The 23,769-nt window shown below is 37.0% G+C and overlaps 1 protein-coding gene across 1 annotated transcript; it reads right to left on the reverse strand.

The window, feature by feature from the left end:
- Positions 1-436: 436 nt before the first annotated feature.
- Positions 437-19,592, reverse strand: LOC134650512 (sodium channel protein Nach-like). The gene is made up of 11 exons (XM_063505468.1): positions 19,346-19,592; positions 18,683-18,789; positions 13,752-13,905; positions 12,716-12,846; positions 11,139-11,259; positions 8,463-8,624; positions 3,866-3,965; positions 3,415-3,486; positions 2,140-2,248; positions 1,662-1,762; positions 437-630 (listed from the first exon to the last, which is right to left on the reverse strand). Exons 1-11 carry the CDS (start codon positions 19,547-19,549, stop codon positions 437-439), a joined length of 1,455 nt encoding a protein of 484 aa, XP_063361538.1. The 5' UTR covers positions 19,550-19,592.
- Positions 19,593-23,769: the final 4,177 nt, after the last annotated feature.

Raw genomic sequence — 23,769 nt, forward strand, 5'->3', positions numbered from 1 at the left:
GAACATTGAAATGAGGATTCCAGACTGTAGTCGCGTATTCTAAGTTTGACCTAACAAATGCGTTAAATAGAAGTTGCAGAGTCTTAGGGTTTGTAAAATATTATAAACTAAAATTAAAAACTACAACTAACTACAATAACAATAACTAAAATTATAAATAAAAAACTGGCTCCAGCTCCGTGCCTTGTGGCAGGGTGCCAAGGAGACTGGCGGCATCGCCGCGCTGGACTTGGGTACTTGTCTACATTTTTAAAAGAATTGAAAATAACAAATATAAAGGTAGTTGAATATCAAAATAGTTGTAAGAAATAATTTGTTCATCCGAAATAATTTAAGAGAATTGTTATTTAGCTTAGAATCCATAGAGGAAAATGGGGACTACGTCTCTATGGAGAAGCGGTACCTATTCCACTCCCTTGAAGTTCCAACGAGTAATTTAATGTGTAAACTTGTAATATCTATTTTCATTCCTGCCGTGTTTCTTATATTTGTCGTTAACAAGTATAACTTTCTTTTTTTTCGGTCTGTAACTGATTGTGGTGACGAGGATGTCTACGAGGAACCACACAATTTCTATGAGACTTATAAACGAGCCGCCCAAGCAGAGACCGAATATTCCACCGAGGTTAGCTGTGAACAAATTAAGCCACATCAGAGGCCCGTTTCTCAAAAGCGTGTAACTTGTAATACAAGCGGATGTCACTTTTTGACAGCTTCTGTTAGAAAGGGACTTCCACTTGTAATACAAGTTACAAGCTTTCGAGAAACGGGCCCCAGATTAAAATACTGTATTTGGAAAACCATTATTTATAAGAGATAAGGTAATAAATACATTTTGAAGAGTGTAGTCGATATTAGTAGTAAACTTTCGGAAACAAATTGTACTGAAGAAGAAGAAGAAGAAGAATATACTGAAGAAGCGGGCCGATAATATCATATTATGTACAAAAGTATAAAGATCCTGTTAAATAATAAATAATAAAAACATTAAAACAAATTATTGAAAATATTTAAGAATAATAGAAAAATTCACCGCTTCGGATTTGTAGATACAGTACTATTGTGTTCTGACGTGTCACTTTGAATGAAAGATGCAAACAACACAAAGTGAACCATCTGCCAGCCTATTATGGATAGCTTTATCCATCTTTATCCACGTGATAAAATAACTGTCACTGTTTAACACCGTGGGAAAGAAAGTGACGGACACCGTTTTATCACGCTGTCACGTAGACAAGAACGACCATCATATCCGTACTGATATCACCTGTTTATGATGAAGGAATATTTACTCACATTTATAGACGGGTCTATCGCGAAATCTCTGTTTTGACACTTTGCTGGGACATCAGTTAGCCGCGACCAAGACCAGTGAAACCTGTGTCGAAACGTCGGTAAATAAAGGTAATAAAATAAATTTCACGTTAGACCCGTCTATAAATGTGAGTTAATATGTGTTCAAAACGCGAAAGTTTTAAATTTTATTGTATTGCCTACAGAAGTAACCTTTTTCTAAAAGGTGCTTACCCGCCTACAAGTGGCGGTCGCAAGATGAGGATTCCAAAATAAACAAATAAATCATCTATTACTGGCCACCTTCCGGTGAGTTAATATGTGTTCAAAACGCGAAAGTTTTAAATATTATAAAGCAATATTTGTACCTAACATCTGATCCCAAGTGTAGATGATCTGTCTCCTGTACTTCATGCAGGTTGTGGATGCGTAGCGGACAGCTAGTTTGGTGTAGTTTGTGTTCTTGGTGCTGGAACCAAAAACAAAAATCCGTGTAAATGTATATTCGGTATCGTGTTCATTAGGAAAAAGTTGAAGAAAAAAAATTTTGAAGCGTAAATAAATAAAACGGAAAAATAAGAATAAAAAATTGACGCGACAAAATTTCCATCGTCCAAGTCGGCCAACCCTCCATACAAAGACCAAAGGAAAAAAGGGCTTAAGGATGACTCACGTTAGACCGGGCCGAAGCTTACGAAGCTTCGTTTTCTAATGGCAAGCATCACCTGTCATCTGTCATAGGAAAGTAAGCGCCGGAAGCTCCGGCTAGAACACGGCCCGGTCTAAGGCGAGTCATCCTTTAAACACCCGTTATTTTTATTACATCCTGCACGTGAGCCAACTTACTTATTCAATTTTCGTACGAACTCTACTTTCGGGTCGTACTCCACGTAGTCGCACCTCTGGTAGCAGTCGTTCATGCGAATTAGTGAGTGCATGTCCGCATAAGTGATATCTGTTGAAGTAAAGTAAAATATTAAGACAGGTCACACACGTATTTTAAGTTGAAACTTGCTCGACATGTTTCGCTCCGTACTGGGAAGCATCAACGGGAGCACGAGTTGGCGGACCGAGGACCAACGCAGACTGCGCGCTGCCGCTGCAGCTCTCAGCGACCGATTGCTCGGCGGGCGAAGGCGGTGGCAGGGGGGGGGGGAGTTACTACCCTCGTTTTGGGCACCATGGTGTGTGTCGGTCCGCCAACGCGTGTACAGTCACGCTCCGTGATTGTTACGCCATTTAGGGTTCTATATAAAATGGACATTCCATAGCGTAAGTATGGAATAACCAATTTAGCTAGGACCATAAATCGCGTAATCATTGCGGAGCGTGATGGTACATACAACGATACACCCACAATAACATCCCTCTTAATAGTCAAAATAGTTGATATTGTTGTATATCTTTAATTATAATAAACAGCAGCAATATAACTGAATAACTTCAATAAGTTTTTTTAAAGCTTTTCCTTTGAAGAAACGTCACTTTTGACACTGACATATCCGATCCATATCGTATCTTTAGCAAATTTTTGACGTTTCTTAAAGTTCGAATCAGGCCGTTAGTCCATTAGGCATTTTAAATAATGCAATTATTTTTCTATAAAAGGACTTTTTTTTAAATCACCGGCGGCTTGCAGGAAGCGATAATATTTTAAATTTTCACTTCGTCGATAAGTAACGACGAGGGTCGCATCTTTTCTTTATTTATTTTTAATTAATAATATTATAGGACCGGATCCGACAATTTTACACAAATATTCCCCTAGTCTCACAGTAAGCTCAATAAGGAATGTGTTTTGTGGGTACCTACTAGACGACGATATATGCAATATATCTTATAAAACGTCATCCATAACTCAGGAACAAATATTCGTGATAAACTCACAAATAAATGCCCTTACCAGGATTCGAACCTGGGATCTCCTGCTTAGTAGGCAGGCTCACTACCGACTAGGATCCCGTTGCTACTAACGCGCTGGCCACGAGATTGCGCGACTGAATTTGGCTAAGGCGATAACCATAGCATAGGTGCGATACCTTTCGTTCCCACCTGTGGTTTTCGCCCTAAGCCGAAGCCAGTCGCGCAAAGTCGTGGCCAGCCAGTTATATCGACACTTACCCATTTGTGGTACAATACATAAGTATCTCTCCCAGGTACAGGTCGGGTAGTCTTCTACACACAAGTCTTCAGCTAAAAATATTAATCGTAAGGTGAGTTGAGGTAAATAGGGTAAATCAACTGTTACTGACCACTTTCCAATAACTGGACAGTGGGCACATTATACTAAAAAGGCTACAATAAGAATTATGTTTATTTATTCACAACAATTCAAGTAAACCAAATAGGTAACATTCGTTCTGAAAATTTACTTGGATTGTGTGTCTAGGTATTGAAAGGCGGCCAGTAATAGATGATTTACCCTACAACGTTTGTTTGTTTATTTTGGAATCCTCAACTTGCGACCGCCACTCGTAGGCACATTTTAGAAGAAAGGTCACTTCTGTGGGCAATACAATTAAAGTCAACGACATTCTTAAGATAAAGATAAAGCAAATGTTACTATAATTACCTGAATACAGAAATGGGAGACATTTGCACGAATTCACGAGTTTTCTCACTAGCAGCGTTGAAATGCATTTTTGGTAAAAACTGGCTCCGATGGCTTGGCCCTTGGAAAAAATACTGTTACGAATCTTATACTCGTATATATAGCAATATCTTGCGTATCTGTACCTACTTAAAATTTATTTATTGATCACAAAACTAGATTTTCTTAAGAGGGCGTAAAGCAAGGACATTAGAAACTTAATATCTTAAAACTTCAAACTCTTTTATCTCAATAAATTTGAAAGTATAATTAATAGTAAGAGATTAGTAAGTAAAATTTTGCTAGTCAAATCCCTCGGCTATATCACTAATATACTATGGGAGGGTAAAGATTATTAAGGTGGTTCGATTTTCATACATAATTCAATCGACTTTCATTAAGTAACTACACACTATTACTACATAAATATTTCCGCATTTATCTTCTTTCGAATATTCATTTTCGCTAAATGAATAGGAAAACAATGTTTCATACAGAAATCATGCAAAAATCATAGTTAACTTTTCATCAATTTTACGTATGTGTGCGTCACAAATGTCGTGTACGGATACATTTGCGACGTTGCCATACCATTTCCGACGTTGCCGGGCTGACCACGGCGTGAATTTGAAGTGCCGTCATGTTTAGTGCAATTTTGTTGACCTACCCGATTTTGTTGAATAAGTACCCGAAGTTCGTCAGCTTAGCTAAGAACTATCATGGCGCGTTTTGTAAACAGTCGCTTTTTTGCTTACAAACGGAAGGTTCCCGGTTCAAACCCCAGTCATTGTATGCTGGGACATAACTTTTTGTATTTTTTTTACACCTAAATTTCGTGTTGTTTTTTATTTTTATTTAATTTTTCTTATTTTCAAAAATCGATGGATTAAATATGGGCTAAGCGTATTCGTTTAATTTTTACAAAGATAATTAGAAATTATACTCTACCTAATCTCTTTGATTTTTACAATCAGGACATCCTTACAGCAATAAAAAAGAAATGTATAAAATTTCCTGTGGTTGAAAATAATGGAATTTTGTCTATGAATGAAAAACACAATTATTACTAGTTACTACCAGGTATGTAAATTATAACTTGATTATAACTTTATTAGAATCCATATTGTTGCATCATCTTTCTTCCTATTACATTAGATATTTTTTTCTATCATGATTCATGATATTATATTTCTTTCAGGTACAGGGACTACTACGGATAACAAATATGAAAAAATGTACTGTAGGTACTAGAATTAAAAAAAAAATGTTTTCCTTTTATTTTATTTTACAATTACCTACTACTTTATTAGAGGCTGGGCAGTAAGGGATTGCTTTACTTGTAGAACAAACTATTAGCGCTTTAAAAAAAACTGATACCTGACACTTACAAACTGGACTTCCTTGGGCTTATTCTACTAAGAATCGTCAGTAGGTATTCTCCATCCTAGCATAAAAAGATATCCTAAAATGTCGGTCATCACGTCAGGTTTTAGTATCAAAAATGTTTCCCAACCTGCGTGACGTAGCGGAAACTAAAACTTCTATACAAATATTTGGGACATAGTTTTTATATTAGCTTCAGGATTCAACAAGAATATGCTAGTGATTCTGAGTTGGAAGAACCCAAAAAGATCATAATCTGTGAAAATCAGGTATTGTTTTTTTTTTGAAAACGTTGATAATGTAATTTATTGATAATAGCTACCCGCCCCGGCTTCGCACGGGTTAACAAATTATACATAAACCTTCCTCTTGAATCACTCTATCTATTAAAAAAACCGCATCAAAATCCGTTGCGTAGTTTTAAAGATCTAAGCATACAGACAGACAGACAGAAAAGCGACTTTGTTTTATACTATGTAGTGATAGTGATGATGATGATACTGAATATCTGGGGGAAGCGCTGGTGGCCTAGCGGAAAGAGCGTGCGACTTGCAATCCGGAGGTCGCGGGTTCTAACCCCGGCTCGTACCGTCGTACCAATGATTTTTCGGAACTTTTGTACGAAATATCATTTGATACCTATTTACGTAGAACTCTAAAGCCCTTGCTACACGGTCGCCGACAAGCCCCTCAGACCGCGTGGCCTTGGTCTGGACGGACCGTGTAGTCAGTTGTTTCCAACAAAATTTGACCAAAACTGACCAAGGACAGACCAAGGTCAGACGGTTAGAAGGCTTGTCGCCGACCGTGTAGCAAGGGCTTTAGTCGTAACCGCTAATAGTAACCAAAATCCTTTTCGCATATAAGGAAAGAGTTATGAATAACGCCTATAAATCCCAATAATGTCAAATAATAATTAACCCGTGAACTATGTCAAAGTAACACATGTCCGAGATGTAAGAAATATCATTACAAAATAAACAAATTGAAAAATATGTTATTCAGTTGAAATCAGTAATAAATTGTAATCATTTAATCAATTTGATGAATAAATAATAAATATTTATTTATTTATTACATTAAAATCAACTATAGGTACCTACTCTTAAAACTAAACACTACTACTAAATATTAATCTAAACTAACAACTAACAAGTACTAAACCTATCCACCAAACTCGCCCCGCGCCCCTCCAGACGCAAAGGAGCCCATCACGCCTATTTACCGGAACCTATTTATATACCGATACCTATTTTTCGGTGAAAGAAACCAATGTGAGGAAACCGGACTAATCCCAATAAGTTTACTCTCTGGGTTGGAAGGTCAGGGCAGTCGCTTTCGTAAAAACTAGTGCCCATGCCAATTCTGGGATTAGTTGCCAAGCGGACCCCACGCGAGGAAGAAGAGATTGAATATCGCGCAAAAATGCGCGTTTTCTCACAGATCAGACCTAGCTAAGAGACCAAACCCCTTATAGCAAATTTCATCGAAATCGTTAGAGCCGTTTCTGATATCATCCAAATATATAAATAAATATATATATAATAATTGCTCGTTTAAAGGTAAGATAACACAAAAAGGACAAAAATAAACAAAAAGAAATTACCTACTCGCGCCAGTCTTGAACCCCAATCCTCTTGCACGTATTTCCACGAACATACCGTAACGCTATTGCAGTATACTTACGTTGTGTGAAATTGTCTACTATAAGCATCACGGAAACACTGTTTGCATGTGTGAGTTATAGTAGGAAAAAGCATGACAGCAACACTCCGTCGACTTTAAAGGTTGGTTTTTGCACAATGAAGTATTCAATGTTTATTTTAATAGTTCAATATTTACTTAAAGAGTTCGCTAAACATACTTTTAAGTATACAAATACCAAGACCATTCCATAAAAAAATAAAATATGAAATTTTGCGAAAGTGGCACCATCTAGCGAGGGTTAAGCTTTGAGTAACCTAGTCGAACCACCTTAAATTAAATTTAATTATTAAAATTATACATATTTTCGTGATAAAGTTATATATCGAGCAACTTTAACATTTTACCTAAAGTTTTGCTTAGAGTTTGGCCTTGCAAATATAATCTAGTTTGCGTGTGATTTTTTGCATTTGCCGAGATTGAAACGTGGAAAAGTTCAATATTAAAACTACAATTTAGCTTTAAACCCTTCAAATCTACATTATTTATAGGTTTCGACCATTTTATTCAAATTCTGATGTATGGAGTAGAAGCATGGACCCTAAATAAATCTTTGATCAACAAATTAGATGCCTTTGAAATGTGAATATACAGGAGAATGCTAAGAATATCGTGGGTAGATAAAATATCAAATAAAATAGTATTAGACAGAATGAAAAAACAAAGGAAGTTGTATTGACAATCAAAAGAAGAAAAACAGCATATTTTGGACATATCTACAGAAACACCAAATATGAGTTACTAAAAAACATTATAGAGGGAAAAAGAGGTAGAGGAAGACCCAGAACATTATGGTGCAGTAATATAAAGAGTTGGACCGGTATTACGAACGCTACCACTCTGGGCAGAGTGGCGAAACATAGAGAGGACTTCCGCATGGTGATCGCCGACATCCGTTAGGATATAGCACGCTGAAGAAGAAGAAGACCATTTTATAGTAATTTTCCAATTGCAAAATATATTGGTACACAAATATCATTAAAAACTGCCGGTACTTTTAAGGATTGAGTCATTTTAATAGATCGATCTTTCGGATCTTTTGTGCTATTGACACTCTAATTACGTCTATTCAACCGCTTATTTACCCAAACTTACTGGGGAATGAGCCCATACTGCGTGACCGGTTTAGGGGGGTAAGGAGTCTTCAAAATATGTACCACGCTTGGTCACATTCTTAGATTTTTGTCACGTAGCCAATATTTTAGAAGGAAATCTCGAGCTTTTTCAAATATGGCACGCAGCGTCAAAATTTTTAAAGCCATAAGTATGGGAAAACGGCTGGGCGGAGCTGGAAGAGGCCGCGCTGGACCGCAAAAAATGGAAATCCCTTCTGAGTTCCTATGTCCCTGATCAGGGATAATCATGTTTGAATACTACGTGTCTTGGCATATACTGCATATAATTTTTAAAGAGATCCGAACAAAACTGTTTGCAGAGCTCTTGTTTTTAATAGTTAATGGGTCAAGTGGCATGGATATGTTTCCCTACTTACTGTACTTAAGGAGCATTTCCTGATCTTCAGAGGCAGGGCTTTGACCTCTGGAGAGGAGTCGATGGGAAAGATCCCGATTTCCACTTCGAAATAGCTGGTTGGAGCGAGGGATATGGGGTTGTCTACCGCAGTGACCTGGTTGTCAGGGTCGAAAATGTACATCTGAAAATAAAATAGAGATGAGGCTTTAAAAGACTTTAAACTTATATTTATAAGTATAGCGTTTTTACATTTTACATGAATAAAAAATAAATTTTGTTCATACCATCAAACCAATCATAATTTAGGATCAAAAGGCAGGTTTGGGTACGGATAATTAAACACACAACCCTAGCGCTCAAGCGGTCAAAGAGAACAATTTGGGATATTAATAAATCGTTTAATTACTATTTACTGTGTACACAGTGACATTTGCATACTGGTTTTAGAATAACAGATATGGTCGGTGACTGACATTCATTTACCCCTCAGGGCGGTTTCCAACGATACACATTATTAAATTTCAATTTGAATCTAATGCGAATGTACTTCAGCCAAAGCCTTCTATGTTATCCACTCACATGATTCCAGCAACTAGAGTTTCAAGATTGCGCACCTCTAAAATGATCGTCGCAACTCGAGTTGCAAAAAGAGTGTATGCGGTTTTTTATTTATTATCTGTGAAGGGCTGCACAGATACGGTATAAACAATTTTTAAAACACAGACTACCAACGTGACAATATTTAAAAAATGTTTCAACCATATGGACACAACCACAGTATTTCTTATCTATTTTACTTTGCAAGTTGTTCAGGAAGTGCGATGTGTAAAAAGTTGCTGCGTGTTTTAAAATGCCTCAAGTATTCAAATTTAGATATTTCTATTAGTAATGTATATTAAACTACTCCGCGTTTATTGGTCTATTAGTTTAAAACTATATTTTAGACCTACTTAATATTGATGACCAAATAATATCACTTCAAAACAATAGTTCTGTAGATTCTTGACGTGTTTCTTATTTGAATGCCCTACATTTCTAAGATTACTAAATATATCTTGAGCAACCAATAGACATTAAATAGTTCGATTATTAAGTTACATTAATAAACCATAGAATGTATTAAATCACTGTGTATTACACAGGATTAGCGATCAAAACATGTGACGGTAAATTGTAAGTACAAACCCGGCAACTGTGGTTGCTTAAAGCATTTCTGCATATCGTAAGGCATGTGGTGTACTAGACGCGTTGCATACGCGTTTTGGGATTTTTTTTACTACTTACTTATAATTTGTATTTACTAATATTTCTTTGCTATTTACATTGAATAAACTAAATAATTATACGATTAAATAAATAATTAATTAGGTATTACAATTTTAAAGTTCCTATTTCTGTTGAACATCTGCACCGCGCGCTGTTGTGTCTCCACCCTAAATGGGTAGCCATCTTTATTTTTGAGATGGAAGAAGTCAGTACCGGCTTATTTACGTTTGTAATCAGTATAATTTTATGTGTTAATAGTTATTATTGGTTTATTGTGCTTAATATGTTGTGAAGTGTGTGTTATGGTGGATGTATTAAACGTGTTAGTGTAGTTATAAGTTAGTTCGGTTGTTGGTGATCGGCAATTATAAAAACACCAAAATTTAGTAGGTACGTAGATACTCTTTTGTTATTTTAAGTTATATAGCTACTATCATCGTTATAATTGCATAAGTTATGCATTTTATTTCAAGATTATTAGTGTCTTAAACTGTTTTTTACTATATTTTAGTACTTCAGTGTCTAAATTAGCCACAAAAAAATCATGAATAATATATAGTTTCACAGCAGATTGAGCAATTCGAAAGTTTCTTATCGGAATTTGAATTAGTTTTACTCGGCAATTTCATAGGTGAGCTATCAAGATGTTTAGTACCAATTAAAAGCTTATTAAGTCTTCTTTAAATTGAATACAAAAAAAAAGATACGTTATCGATTTAGATTTTTAATTAAAAATAGTTTTCTACTATAACGCGGACATTATTTCATTGGGTCAACTTTGTGAATTTTTAATAATTATTTTTATTATAACAGCACAATGCTATAGTAGTAAAATAAATTCTTTGTTTCTTTATCATTAAAAAACCAAAAGAATCGTTGCAAATGCTTTAGCAGAAGTAAAGTTATCGATTTTTGAAAATATCATGACACTGTGCCGTCGTATCTGCGAAATGGCAGAGCAGTTCAGGGCACCTTTTGTTAAAATCGGAATCATGTGAGTGGATAGATTACATTTATTTTAGAATAAATGAACGATATAAGTAACCAACAATAAATTTACTTAGGTACCTTCACAACTTAAAAATAAACATAAATTTACAAGAAAACACACAATAAGTACCTAATGACAGAGATAAACAAAACTGTGTAACTGTTGTTACCTGGTTCTATTTTCCGTTAAAATTTCTTTGTAGTTTTACATGTAGGTATGTAAAATGTATAATTATTGGTGCAATAAAAAGTATTTACTTACTTACTTACTGTGTCGCTAAAATTACATACTTTTTGTTTTTAAATGTTTAATTAAAGGTATGTATCTCTGGGCTTTAGTTGCATGAAACTAAATGATATTAGATTTGATTTGATAGGTTTAATGCTCAGTAGTGAGACGTATACAATATAAAATAAATATATACATACTAGCACTTACCAACACTGCTCCATCGCGTACAGTTCCATTTGCATATTCTTTGACACCGTTCACAGTAAGCTCGAGTCCTCGCGAAATCGTGTTGCCGGGTACAAACTTGGTGTTACTGGGAGCGAAACGTCTGAAAAAGTCAACTTCCTCAAGGCCGCTGGTGAACAATTTAGGAGAGAGCGGGACACCCTGCTTTATTCCCGTGGCAGAGGCGTGTTAGTCGTGGCAGAGACCGAGAAAATATACAAGTTTTTATTTTGTGGCCGAATGGCACATGCACCTGCCGCGATAACAGAGGACGCTGGTTCGTTTCCAGCCTGGGGCACTGGAGGCCTTTGTCACTATTTTTTCTTAGTATATGATTTAGATTTATTTAAAGCTTTTATTTAACTTGCAATGTACCTATATATACGTATGTATCTTGCAAGTTAAATTTGACCCACTTCCCGGTTTCCGATGAAGATGAAAATTTGCATACGTGTGTAAGTCGGGTGAAAATCCATTATTATGGTACTATGGAACTGAACTGATGATGGAGACAGGAGATGGTCATAGTGTAAGATTCATTAAAATTACCAATTTTAGTACGTTTAAAAGTAACGTTATTGATAGTTGACCTTTGTAAAGAGTAGGTAGTTTGAAGAAAGAATAAAAGGACTGGCATGGCGGTTAACGGGCATTCGGTTACGGGCAGTGGTGACGGGAGGACGATTGTGAAGTTAGGATTGGAGATTAAACTGTAACGGAATATTGTGGTCAAGAAATATATATATTGTTGTTATGTAAGAAGGAATTTTTATTACATAACGCTTGGCGGACGGGTCTCTTTGGTTGTTGAGCCGTGCTAGCGAACGGTTGTTATAAGACGAGATTATTGTGAATTGGAACAAGACAAGAAAATAAATGGATAGACATCTTCAAGGGTGTTGTTACTTTTACAATAGGAACTCTGTGATAAAACAACGCAACCTAATTGTGTTTGGGGTTTTTAGAATTGGCTCGATGAGTATTAGTTGCCTGTGGAAAGAAAAGGACAGTCAGCGATAAAAGCTTGTACCAAAATTGAAATTTTTGCCAAAAACTTTTTTTTTACGATATATTTGCACGGCACTACAGTCAAGCCAATACACCGAGAATGAAATGAGATGGCGGGACGACTTGGATGCGTTTCAGCAGGATTTGCGTGATCTTGCTCAGCACAGGGAGGATTGGAAAGGGAGATGGGAGGCCTTTGCCCAGCAATGGGGTACACAAATAGGCTGTTTTTTTTTTCATTTGTTAGCCTGTTGTGTCCCGCTGCTGGGCCTTTGCCCAGCTCTCCAGACCTCCCTCGCTTTCTTCCACGCGTCTCGTTATATGGCAATATTAGGCCAATCTTCTCGAAAGACGTCAAGATCGTGCCGTCGTCTCCTTCGAGGTCTGCCGTGACGCTGCACTATGTTCGGTGTCCACTCGGTAGTTTTCTTGGCTCACAAGTTGTTTGGCATACGGGAGATGTGCCCAACCCAGTCCCATTTAAGCTTCGCGGCTGAAACATTGTTGTTTAAAGTTAACAGACGTTGGTTTTAAAGAATACCTCAACTTACTTGAAATGCGCGATGTCAAATTGGCAGCAATGGCCGACGACGGTGACCACCTCGAGGAACATCTCCGAACACTTGAACTCCATCGACCACCATCGGCACTTCACCAACGTCACGTCACATGGCTTCTTGAACTGTCAGATGTTAAAGTAAGGACGCTGAGCAGGAAGAATTTCGTTCACTGACCCGCCTGTTCCTATCTCATATATTGCTTATCTCTTTTCTCAGTCGTGTCCATAAAGAAATATAGTAAGACAAGAGTGCTCACTCCATACATCAGTTAGACTATTAATTTCAGTGTCTACATCTAGCATCTAGATGCTAATAGCCTTTTTGATACTAAGACTAATGTATGGAGCGAGCAATCTATGTATTTTTTTCTCTATGGTCGTGTCAGTGTTAGAGCAGTCGTGGTCATTGAGGTGGTTGCTCATAATTATATCGCGCATAATTATATTGCTCTCCCGTTCGCATAGTGGCATTGACCGCCGGCATCATGGGTGGGTCAGGAATATAATTACGCGCTTGCTATAGAGATAGCAACAGGCGTGTCAATGCACGAAATTCTTCATGCCTAGCGTCCTTAGTTAATTTCAAACACAGATCTAGAATGACGTTTACGCGTAAAGATAATTGAAGTGTATGAAAAGGGAAGCCATCACGTGATGTAAAATCTTCGCTGGTCTCAGGTGTCAGGAAACATTGAATTATGATTGGATGTATACATTTTCATTAAATATTTTAATTAAAAAAAATATGCAATTTGAATGACATTAATTGTGAGATTATTTATTATATGAAATTAAAAATATTATATGGAAATTTATGAAGTTAATTTTTATTACAAACATTAATTGATAAACCTAACGAAAAAGGATCAAAAACTGGTGCATTTTTGAACGTTTCTTAACACGTGTACTTATATGAACATTTCATGAGTGCGAAAGATCAAGGCACGAGAATTCGCACCCGGGACTGTTTCGTAGGCAGGGTCACTACCGACTAGGCTAGGATACTGTAAAATGTACAAGATGTTTACCATTTCAAGTAATATCTCCAGATTAAATCCAAGATCCTGCAGAAGAGCATGCATCTTCCTGACATGAATTGGTGGCATATAATGAACATCAAGAATGTCAAGAAAACTGTCAAAAAAGTCGTTCATCTCACTGGCACCATAGCCTCGGCTGTTTCTAAAACAATTATCATATCTTAGGGCGTCCGCATGCGGGCGCGCGTGCACGGAGCGGGCGCACGCACCGGCGGGCGCCATTGTAGGTAAAATCCGTCGCACGCGACCAAGAAAAGTCTGCAACGATTTTGATAGCACACGCAGTGCAAGTGTTATTTTAAATCTCAAACTTCTATAACGTATAAATATAAATAGCACTTGCATTGCGCGTGCTATCAAAATCGTTGCAGACTGTTCTTGGTCTAACTCTAGAACCGGCACAGAGAAACAGTATTTTGCGCCATGAGTTGTGTTGTTTTGACAACAAACCATAGAAACGGAGTGTGAGTCTCGCGACCTAAACGCGTAAGTGCCATGGATTTTACGACGCTTACGACGTTTTGGTCGCGTGGTTACAGGTTGCGATTGCGACAATTTCATTGTCTGGTATGGCTTCTCTACTTATATAATTAACTAAGGTCCGCGTCAGTCAGTGCTGCTCATAGGTACTCATATTAAGGATTTTTTCGTCTTGCCCGTTAAAGGATTAGATAATTATATTTATTATACAAAAGGAGACTTAATACCAATAAGGGTTTGGCAATATTCACAAGGGAAAAGTGAATCTAATTAAATACCCGTATTGCTTATATCCGTTGGGGACCTTCATATCTTTGCCTGTGGGTGTTTGCGAACGACGGATCTCACTCATATTCAATCACATACCTCCGGCCTAGAAAAGTTATTTTTAAGGTTCCGTACCCAAAGGGTAAAAAACGGGACCCTATTACTAAGACTGCGCTGTCCGTCCGTCCGTCTGTCACCAGGCTGTATCTCATGAACCTCGATAGCCAGAGAGTTGAAATTTTCACAAATGATGTATCTCTGTTGCCGCTAACAACAGTAACAACAAATACTAAAAATAAAATAAAATAAATATTTAACGGGGGCTCCCATACAACAAACACGATTTTTTTGCTCTATTTTTTGTTGATGGCGCGGAACCCTCCGTGCGCGAGTCCGGCTCGCACTTGGCCGGTTTTTTTTTTCGGTCAGTGAAGTGTATAGGTAAATAATCTAGTAGGTACCCTTCCCATGGGTATAATACGCGCTTGTTATTAATGTTTCAGTTCGTTAGAAATAAGGGTTGGTATAAGTACGTACCGTAAAATGGGGTGAGTAGGGTCAAAACTGAAATTCAAACCTCGATAACATTTTATTTTTACATATGAAAACTGAATGGTGTATATAATAAGTGTTCCGGATGTTTGTATTTTAGTTTTTATTTTATTTTGGGTAGTTCCATTTCATAACTTTGACGATAAAGAGGAAAACCCACCGCACCAGTGCCTCGTATTTGGGGTGAGAGGGGTTTTCATACAAAGGTGATTTTGGAAGATTGTTGGATCGATTTTTTTTTTATTATGCGTATTAGGTACTATAGCTCCATTTTAAATTGGAATACATTATTTTTGTAGCAGTAGCCTTAAAATCCCTTCCCACCCCCCTCTCAAACCTTCTCTCCCCATTCATAACCCACCTCTCCCCGCGAAACCTACTCACCCCGTTTTACGGTACCCCAAAATTCGCTTTAATAACTTCGCCCAAATATTCTATTTGGACGAAGTTGGGCACCAACGGCGAAGTTAGGGGTTATATGTGTGGGGTATCAGGGATAAGTAGGTCTTCAAAAATGATATTGAGGTTTCTAATATCAAATTTTTCTAAACTGAATAGTTTGCGCGAGAGACACTTCCCAAGTGGTAAAACGTGTGTCCCCCCCCCCCTTGATAAAACTAAAAAAAATATATGATGTACATTATCATGCAAACTTCCACCGAAAATTGGTTTGAACGAGATCTAGTAAGTAGTTTTTTTTAATCTATATATATAAATGCACGTGTCCTGACTGATTGACTGACTGACTGACTGACTGACTGACTGACTCATCAACGTAGAGCCGAAACTACAAATGCTAGAAAGTTGAAATTTGGACACTAGGTTGCATTTATAAAATGTATAAGAGCTAAGGAGCGATTTTGAGAAATTCAACCCCTAAGGGGGTTAAAAAGGGGATGAAAGTTTGTATGGGGTTCAAGTTTTATTTTGAGCTAGGAAATTGAAACTTTGTAAAAATGTACTATATTAAAAAACAAGAAAATTAATTTCTGCGTTTTCGAAAATTCATCCCCCAAGGTGGTGAAAAAGGGGTTGAAAGTTTATATGGAGATCAAATATTTTTGAGAGTTTTGGACTTGAAACTTTGTATATGGGGATATTATTATATGACGGGAAAAGTAATTTCAGCGTTTTTGAAAATTCATCCCCAAACAGGGTTAAAAAGGGGTTGAAAGTTTGAATCCATTACAAATGCTTTGAAACTTCTTAGAAAGGCATAATAGCCGATGACAAAAAAAAGTAATTGCGACGTTTTAGTTAATTTAACCTCTAAGGGGGTAAAAAAGGGGATGAAACTTTGTCCTGGGGTGCAAATTTTATTTTAAGCTAGGACCTTGAAACTTCGTAAAAAGGTATTAAATTAAAAAACAAGAAAACCAATTTCAGCGTTTTTAAAAATTCATCCCCCAAGGTGGTAAAAAAGGGGTTGAAAATTTGTACGGAGATCAAATATTTTTGAGAGTGCGGGACTTGAATCTTTGTATTTGGGGATATTATTAAAATACAGGAAAAGTAATTTCAGCGTTTTGTAAAATTCATCCCCTAACAGGGTTAAACAGGGGTTGAAAGTTTGAATCCATTACAAATGCTTTGAAACTTCTTAGTAAGGCACAATAGCCGATAACAAAAAAAAGTAATTGCAACATTTTTGGAAATTCAACCACTAAGGGGGTTAAAAAGGGGATGAAAGTTCTTCTTAGGGTGCAAATTTCATTTTAAGCTACGAACTTGAAACTTTGCAAATAGGTATTAAATTAAGATACAAGAAAACAAATTTCAGCGTTTTTAAAAATTCATCCCCCAAGGTGGTAAAACATGGGGTTAAAAATTTGTACGGATATCAAATATTTTTGAGAGTGCGGGACTTGAATCTTTGTATTTGGGGATATTATTAGAAGACAGGAAAAGTTATTTCAGCGTTTGGTAAAATTCATCCCCTAACAGGGTTAAAAAGGGGTTGAAAGTTTGTATGGCGTTCAAATTTTATTTTAAGCTAGGAACTTGAAACTTTGTAAAAATATATGTTATTAAAATACAAGAAAACTAATTTCAGCGTTTTTGAATATTCATCCCCTAAAGTGGTGAAAAAGGGATTGAAAGTTTGTATGGATATCAAACATTTTTTCAAACGCGGGACTTGAATCTTTGTATTTCGGGATATTATTAAAATACAGGAAAAGTAATTTCAGCGTTTTGTAAAATTCATCCCCTAACAGGGTTAAACAGGGGTTGAAAGTTTGAATCCATTACAAATGCTTTGAAACTTCTTAGAAAGGCATAATAGCCGATAACAAAAAAAAGTAATTGCAACGTTTTTGGAAATTCAACCCCTAAGGGGGTTAAAAAGGGGATTAAAGTTCGTCTTAGGGTGCAAATTTTATTTTAAGCTAGGAACTTGAAACTTTGCAAAAAGGTATTAAGATACAAGAAAACAAATTTCAGCGTTTTTAAAAATTCATCCCCCAAGGTAATAAAACATGGGGTTGAAAATTTGTACGGATATCAAATATTTTTGAGAGTGCGGGACTTGAATCTTTGTATTTGGGGATATTATTAGAAGACAGAAAAAGTTATATCAGCGTTTTGTAAATCCCCTAACAGGGTTAAAAAGGGGTTGAAATTTTGTATGGAGTTCAAATTTTATTTTAAGCTAGGAACTTGAAACTTCGTAAATATATATGTTATTAAAATACAAGAAAACTAATTTCAGCGTTATTGAATATTCATCCCCTAAAGTGGTGAAAAAGGGGTTGAAAGTTTGTATGGATATCAAACATTTTTTCGAACGCGGGACTTGAATCTTTGTATTTCGGGATATTATTAAAATACAGGGAAAGTAATTTCAGCGTTTTGTATAATTCATCCCCTAACAGGGTTAAACAGGGGTTGAATGTTTGAATCCATTACAAATGCTTTGAAACTTCTTAGAAAGGCATAATAGCCGATTACAAAAAAAGTAATTGCAACGTTTTTGTAAATTCAACCCCTAAGGGGGTTAAAAAGGGGATGAAAGTCCATCTTACGGTGCAAATTTTATTTAAAGCTAGGAACTTGAAACTTCGTAAATAGGTAGTAGGTTTTATTAAATAGAGGACATGAAAATCTTCTAAGGGGGTTTAGAGGGATTACATCGAGGACAATTTTATTCTGTTAGGGGCTTGTAACTTCGTAGGTTGTGAAAGACAAGTCTCATGCGTCGTATAATATTAATAATTAAGAAATGATTAACCGTCCTACCGCAATCTCTTGCTGCATAATGTTCTAAGCTAATGTAGAATATATAACCACCAATATACAAATCCACGCGTACGAAGTCGCGGGCAACAGCTAGTACGTCATAAATCCCCTAAATACGGAACCCTTCATGGGCGAGTCCGACTCGCACTTGGCCGCTTTTTTCTTCATTTATCTTACAGGGATACTTATACCTGATTTTGTTTAATTATTTAGGTTGCATAGTAGAAAAAGTATTATTTTAGTTAACTCATAGATAAAGTGTACTTATACAATAGTGATATACCTACTTAATCCAGATCTCCTACTCCCGAAACTCAACTGAAAAGCTCTCCATTATATCACGATTTTATAAAATACTATTATGTTAAATGATATACACCTACAATATAAGAGATACGTTCCCAGTTTTAGGTCCATACAGTGGCATTGGGTCGCAAATCATGAACGATGGAAACGGAATCTGGTCAGTCCCGTAGTAGGTAGACTCCACCTAGAAAATAGAAGTTTCAGCTCAATCTAATAATTGGAAGAGGGTCTAATTTAACTTGCAAGATATGACCCGAACAAACATTTAAGGTTTAATTTAACTTGCATTCAATTAAATCTTTTAAAATACAAAATATTTAACACTTTCTATTCTCGCGTTTCGTACACATATTTAATTACACAAACGGGTTTACCGCGATATAGTTTCACTAGCTTTTGCCCGCGACTTCGTCTGCGTGGAGTTAGTAATTTGGGTAGCTTATTTTTACCCAATCTGCTTTTTAAAGATTCCCCATACAAACTTCCACCCTCCTTTTCACCCCCTTAAAGGGTGATTAAAACTACCCTATGTCGTTCCCCGGGACTCAAACTATCTCCATACCAAATTTCAACTAAATCGGTTCAGCGGTTTAAGCGTGAAGAGGTAACAGACAGACAGACACACTTTCGCATTTATAATATTAAATAGTATGGATTGTTTTTACCTTAAATTCCAAAAAAATGAATTTATATCGCGGTAGACCCGTTTGTGTAATTAAATATGTGTACAAAATATTGACCACAGTGACGGTGGGGTCGCAGCTGTACTTCTGATAGATCATGTGCCCAATCACGCCCCACAGCACAAAGCCAGCCACAATTATGCCGCTCCACAGCACGACAGTGCCTTTTCCTTTCTTCAGGTAATACGCCCCGTGGAGCGTAGAGTGATCGCAGAACGTGTTCAATTTTTTCGAAAGCGTCCGGTGGAGACGTGAACGCATTGTGAGCTGAAATAAAACATGAAGTAGGGAGAGACAGCAATAAAAGATTGATAGCGCGCACTCCGGGGGGTGATCAAATTTGAACTGGAGGTAGATTCTAAGTAAACATTTGGGGAAAATCTTACAGCACCCCTAGCACATGATTGGCGCGACAGTATCTCGCGACGAGATAGACAATCCGTCTTTTTCTATGTTAATAAAAGAGGAACGGGTAGTCTATCTCGCCGCGAGATACTGTCGCGCCAATCATGTGCTAGCCCGGCAGTTTGACCTAACCCCAAACTAAGCAAAGCTTGTACTACGGGCACTAAGCGACGAGATACATACTTACTTACATAGATACGTAGATACATAGATAACAGCAATAGCTCAGGATTCTTAGGAACAAATATTCGTGATAAACACTCAAATAAATGCCCTTACCGGGTTTCGAACTATGTAGGGCTAAGATGATTAGTTTTTATTATCTGTCATCATGTCTGTCACCTTCTTACAAGTGTGTAAGAGCGAAAGTGACGCATACCATGACAAGTGATAAAAATGATACCGCCGCCGCCGCAGGACTTTCCGACCAGGGTAAATTAATTTTTACATTTTGTTCAGGTTTTAAACTGGTTTTGACACGACTTTCGCTTAATTTCCCATACACAAATCAGCGAGAATGTATATTCAAGGTAGTATCAAAATAAGATCAAAACCGTATCAAGTTGTTATACCTGAATCGGGCTTAACGCAAGCAAACCTTTTTTTCGTGAACCAAGTTGTTAAGTATTCAATACACGGCTAGTTTAGTTCAAATGTTAGTGACCCTGGGCCCGATTCGAACTTTAAGATCGAAGAAGAACGTCAAATATTACGTATCTCACGTAACGGTATGGATTTTCTTCAAACAAAAATCTTGAAATTAAAGTAAACAAGTTGGGACTGGACTTTTTTGGTGCCTTACATACGACCCCTGTTATAAGTACCTTAAATATGAATCACTCGACTAGACGAACTCGACTGCATCGGGGATAGCACAATAAGACTTAGGGCTCTTTTAGACGGTGTGAGAACTCGTATGCGAGTTTCATTACATTGCGTCATTTGATCGGTCGATGGTCCGCAATATAACCAAAATCGTATACGAGTTCGCGCGCCGTCTAAATGAGCTCTTACAAACGAAGGCAACACCGAGTAGACGTACCACATGAAACCTTTCATGTAAATAACACCTACTGAAATAAAGGTTGTTGTTTACAGTGCAATTAGGTAGGTATATTAAGTATTTTAATGAATCCTTTGGTAAATAATGAACGAATGAAATGACTGTAAATGAAAAACCTTTTAATAAAAGGCATTAAAAGCTAATTAGGGCAACAAAAAACAAAACATTAAATGGGTTTTTGTGAGTGCCGATGGAATTAAGGTTTTTGTTTACTTCGAGTAGCTTGAATTTCTACTTTTTTACTAGGTATCACGTAGCTTAGTAATGATAGTAAAAAGAAAACATAAAGAAAGTAATAGAAAAAATAAATATTTAGACACATATTAAATAAAGAATTTGTTTTGACAGTTTGACTGTCAATCTGCCCGATTCGAAGTTTAAGATAGGTACGTCAATTAATAGATCTAGAAGCGATTATGGATTAGGTGTGTCAGTGTCAAAAGTGATGTTTTTGTTTGAAGAAATGTCACATATGCCACTGACATATTTAATCCATATCGTTTCTAGGTCTATTAATTGACGTATCTTAAAGTCCGAATCGGGCCGAATCTTTTTTATCTTGTTTAAAAATAGTTTAGGTTTTCCGTTTACGGTAGGGGAATGAGAACGGGATATTTTCTATTTTAATTTCTGATAAGTACCGTTTTTGATAAATTTTAAAAAGCATAATATTTTTATTCCCAGTCACGATTCTGAAAAGTCAGAAGGCATCAGCGGGCGCAGCATGGTTCCATTTTTATCGCCTGTCACTATGCCCGTCACTTTCGTACTTACTTGTTAGAACGTGGCAGGCTTGGTGACAAGCGATAAAAATGTTCAAATTTAGTTCCGGGTTTGAATTGATAATAATTAATAAGTAATAGGGTTTACTTACAATACTTCTTCAAGACAAGTGACGCGAAATCCTGTCAAGACTGTAAGGGCTCATCTAGACGGAGCGAGAAGTCGCATGCGAGTTTCATTACATTGCGTCATTTGATCGGGCGGCTGAATTGATGTAACCTCAATGGTCAACAATGTAATTCGTATGTCTATACGAGTTCCCACGCCGTCTAAATTTGCCCTATAGTAACTAAGTATATTGTGCAACGCTCCCTCATTTTGTAGATGTAAAGCGAGATTTTGTAGCCTCAGCCACATAATAAATAATAGTACCTACTAGGTACAGAAAATTCACTCTCTAACAAAACGCGTCTATTACGACCGATATGACCGCTAGGTGGCGAAAGCGCGAGCAGCGTTCCGTAGCGGTGCGCGGCAACTACTATGGCTAGACACCAAAATTGGTGTGGGCCGCATGATGTACTTGTAGGTACTTGTAGCGACGTGACGAAATCACGGAGTGAACTACGCCTGCCTCAGCCGCGTAAGCTTAAGACGCCGTTTCAATTCCTGCCTCGACCCTCGGCCACTAGTGGGATTAGTCACTTTTTCTTTAGTAGTAGGTATAATGATATCTATTTCAGTTCAAACTTGTTTAGTAAAATATTTCGCAATTCCTTATACAAAAACAAAAAAATCGAGTCGCCGCGCCGCGCGAGAATATGAAAAATTCCGTTTGGTATGGACCGCCGCATAAAACCTTATTATACCTACAGCATTCTTCACGCTCCACGAAAATACGCTTTGCTTTATATGCTACGAGGCTGCACAATATCGCTGTCTTAGAACAAATAAACGGAAGAATTCCTACTTCAGTTGTAGAAAAATATTTCTTGATCGAACACACGCTTTTTAGGGTTCCGTAGCCAAATGGCAAAAAACGGAACCCTTATAGATTCGTCATGTCTGTCTGTCTGTCTGTCTGTCTGTCCGTCTGTCCGTCTGTCCGTCTGTCTGTCCGTCCGTATGTCACAGCCACTTTTCTCCGAAACTATAAGAACTATACTGTTGAAACTTGGTAAGTAGATGTATTCTGTGAACCGCATTAAGATTTTCACACAAAAATAGAAAAAAAACAATAATTTTTTGGGGTTCCCCATACTTCGAACTGAAACTCAAAAATTTTTTTTTTTTCAAACCCATACGTGTGGGGTATATTGAGGTTTTTAATATCATTTTTTTCTAAACTGAATAGTTTGCGCGAGAGACACTTCCAAAGTGGTAAAATGTGTGTCCCCCCCCTGTAACTTCTAAAATAAGAGAATGATAAAACTAAAAAAAATATATGATGTACATTACCATGTAAACTTGCACCGAAAATTGGTTTGAACGAGATCTAGTAAGTAGTTTTTTTTTAATACGTCATAAATCGCCTAAATACGGAACCCTTCATGGGCGAGTCCGACTCGCACTTGGCCGCTTTTGTATTGCCGGTTCAACTGTGTAAATAAATGAAGTTACGCGCGGTGTTTTTGGGCTGATACGACCTTCAAACCTTCAAGAAAAGGTATCCATGGGCTACGGTAATGGTCATCAGGCGATTTGTCTGCTCGTTTGACTCATATATCATAAAAATACTTTTCCTTAAGTCCTAAGTATCGCTTCAAAAATTCATCAACCGGGTAATGTCCTCGAAAAAAGCATCCAATTTACGCGTCATAAACTACAATGACAGTATCTAACAAGACTGTAAAATACGCACGTTTAACTTCGCTTTCAATTCGCGCCCCAAAGACAAACTTATTCCGTCGATATACCAAACGAAAAGAAACCTTATGACTTTGAAAATAGCTTGTAGAGCGTTTGTAAATAAGCTGTTTATTTACTGCAGACCAATAAACGAAGCTTTAAAGTCGGATGCAGCTCTAGCAACTAACTAATGGAAAGTAAATACAGAGAAATTGGAGGCTTTCAGTATAAGGGTAGGTGAAAAAACTTTTAATTGCTTATTGCCGTTGACTTGGCTTACGGTTCATCTTTAACGATGCTAAACGAAATAAGTAAGCTTAGAGTGATCATCACTCTATTCATGTATAAAGAACCAATATCTGGGTGACCGAGCTACGCTCGGAAAACATATAAAAACTCGAAAATGCGCGTTTTCCCAGAGATAAGACCTAGCTAGATCGAT

The sequence above is a fragment of the Cydia amplana genome, chromosome 8 (genome assembly GCF_948474715.1).
Source record: "Cydia amplana chromosome 8, ilCydAmpl1.1, whole genome shotgun sequence".
NCBI classification, from domain to species: Eukaryota; Metazoa; Arthropoda; class Insecta; order Lepidoptera; family Tortricidae; genus Cydia; species Cydia amplana.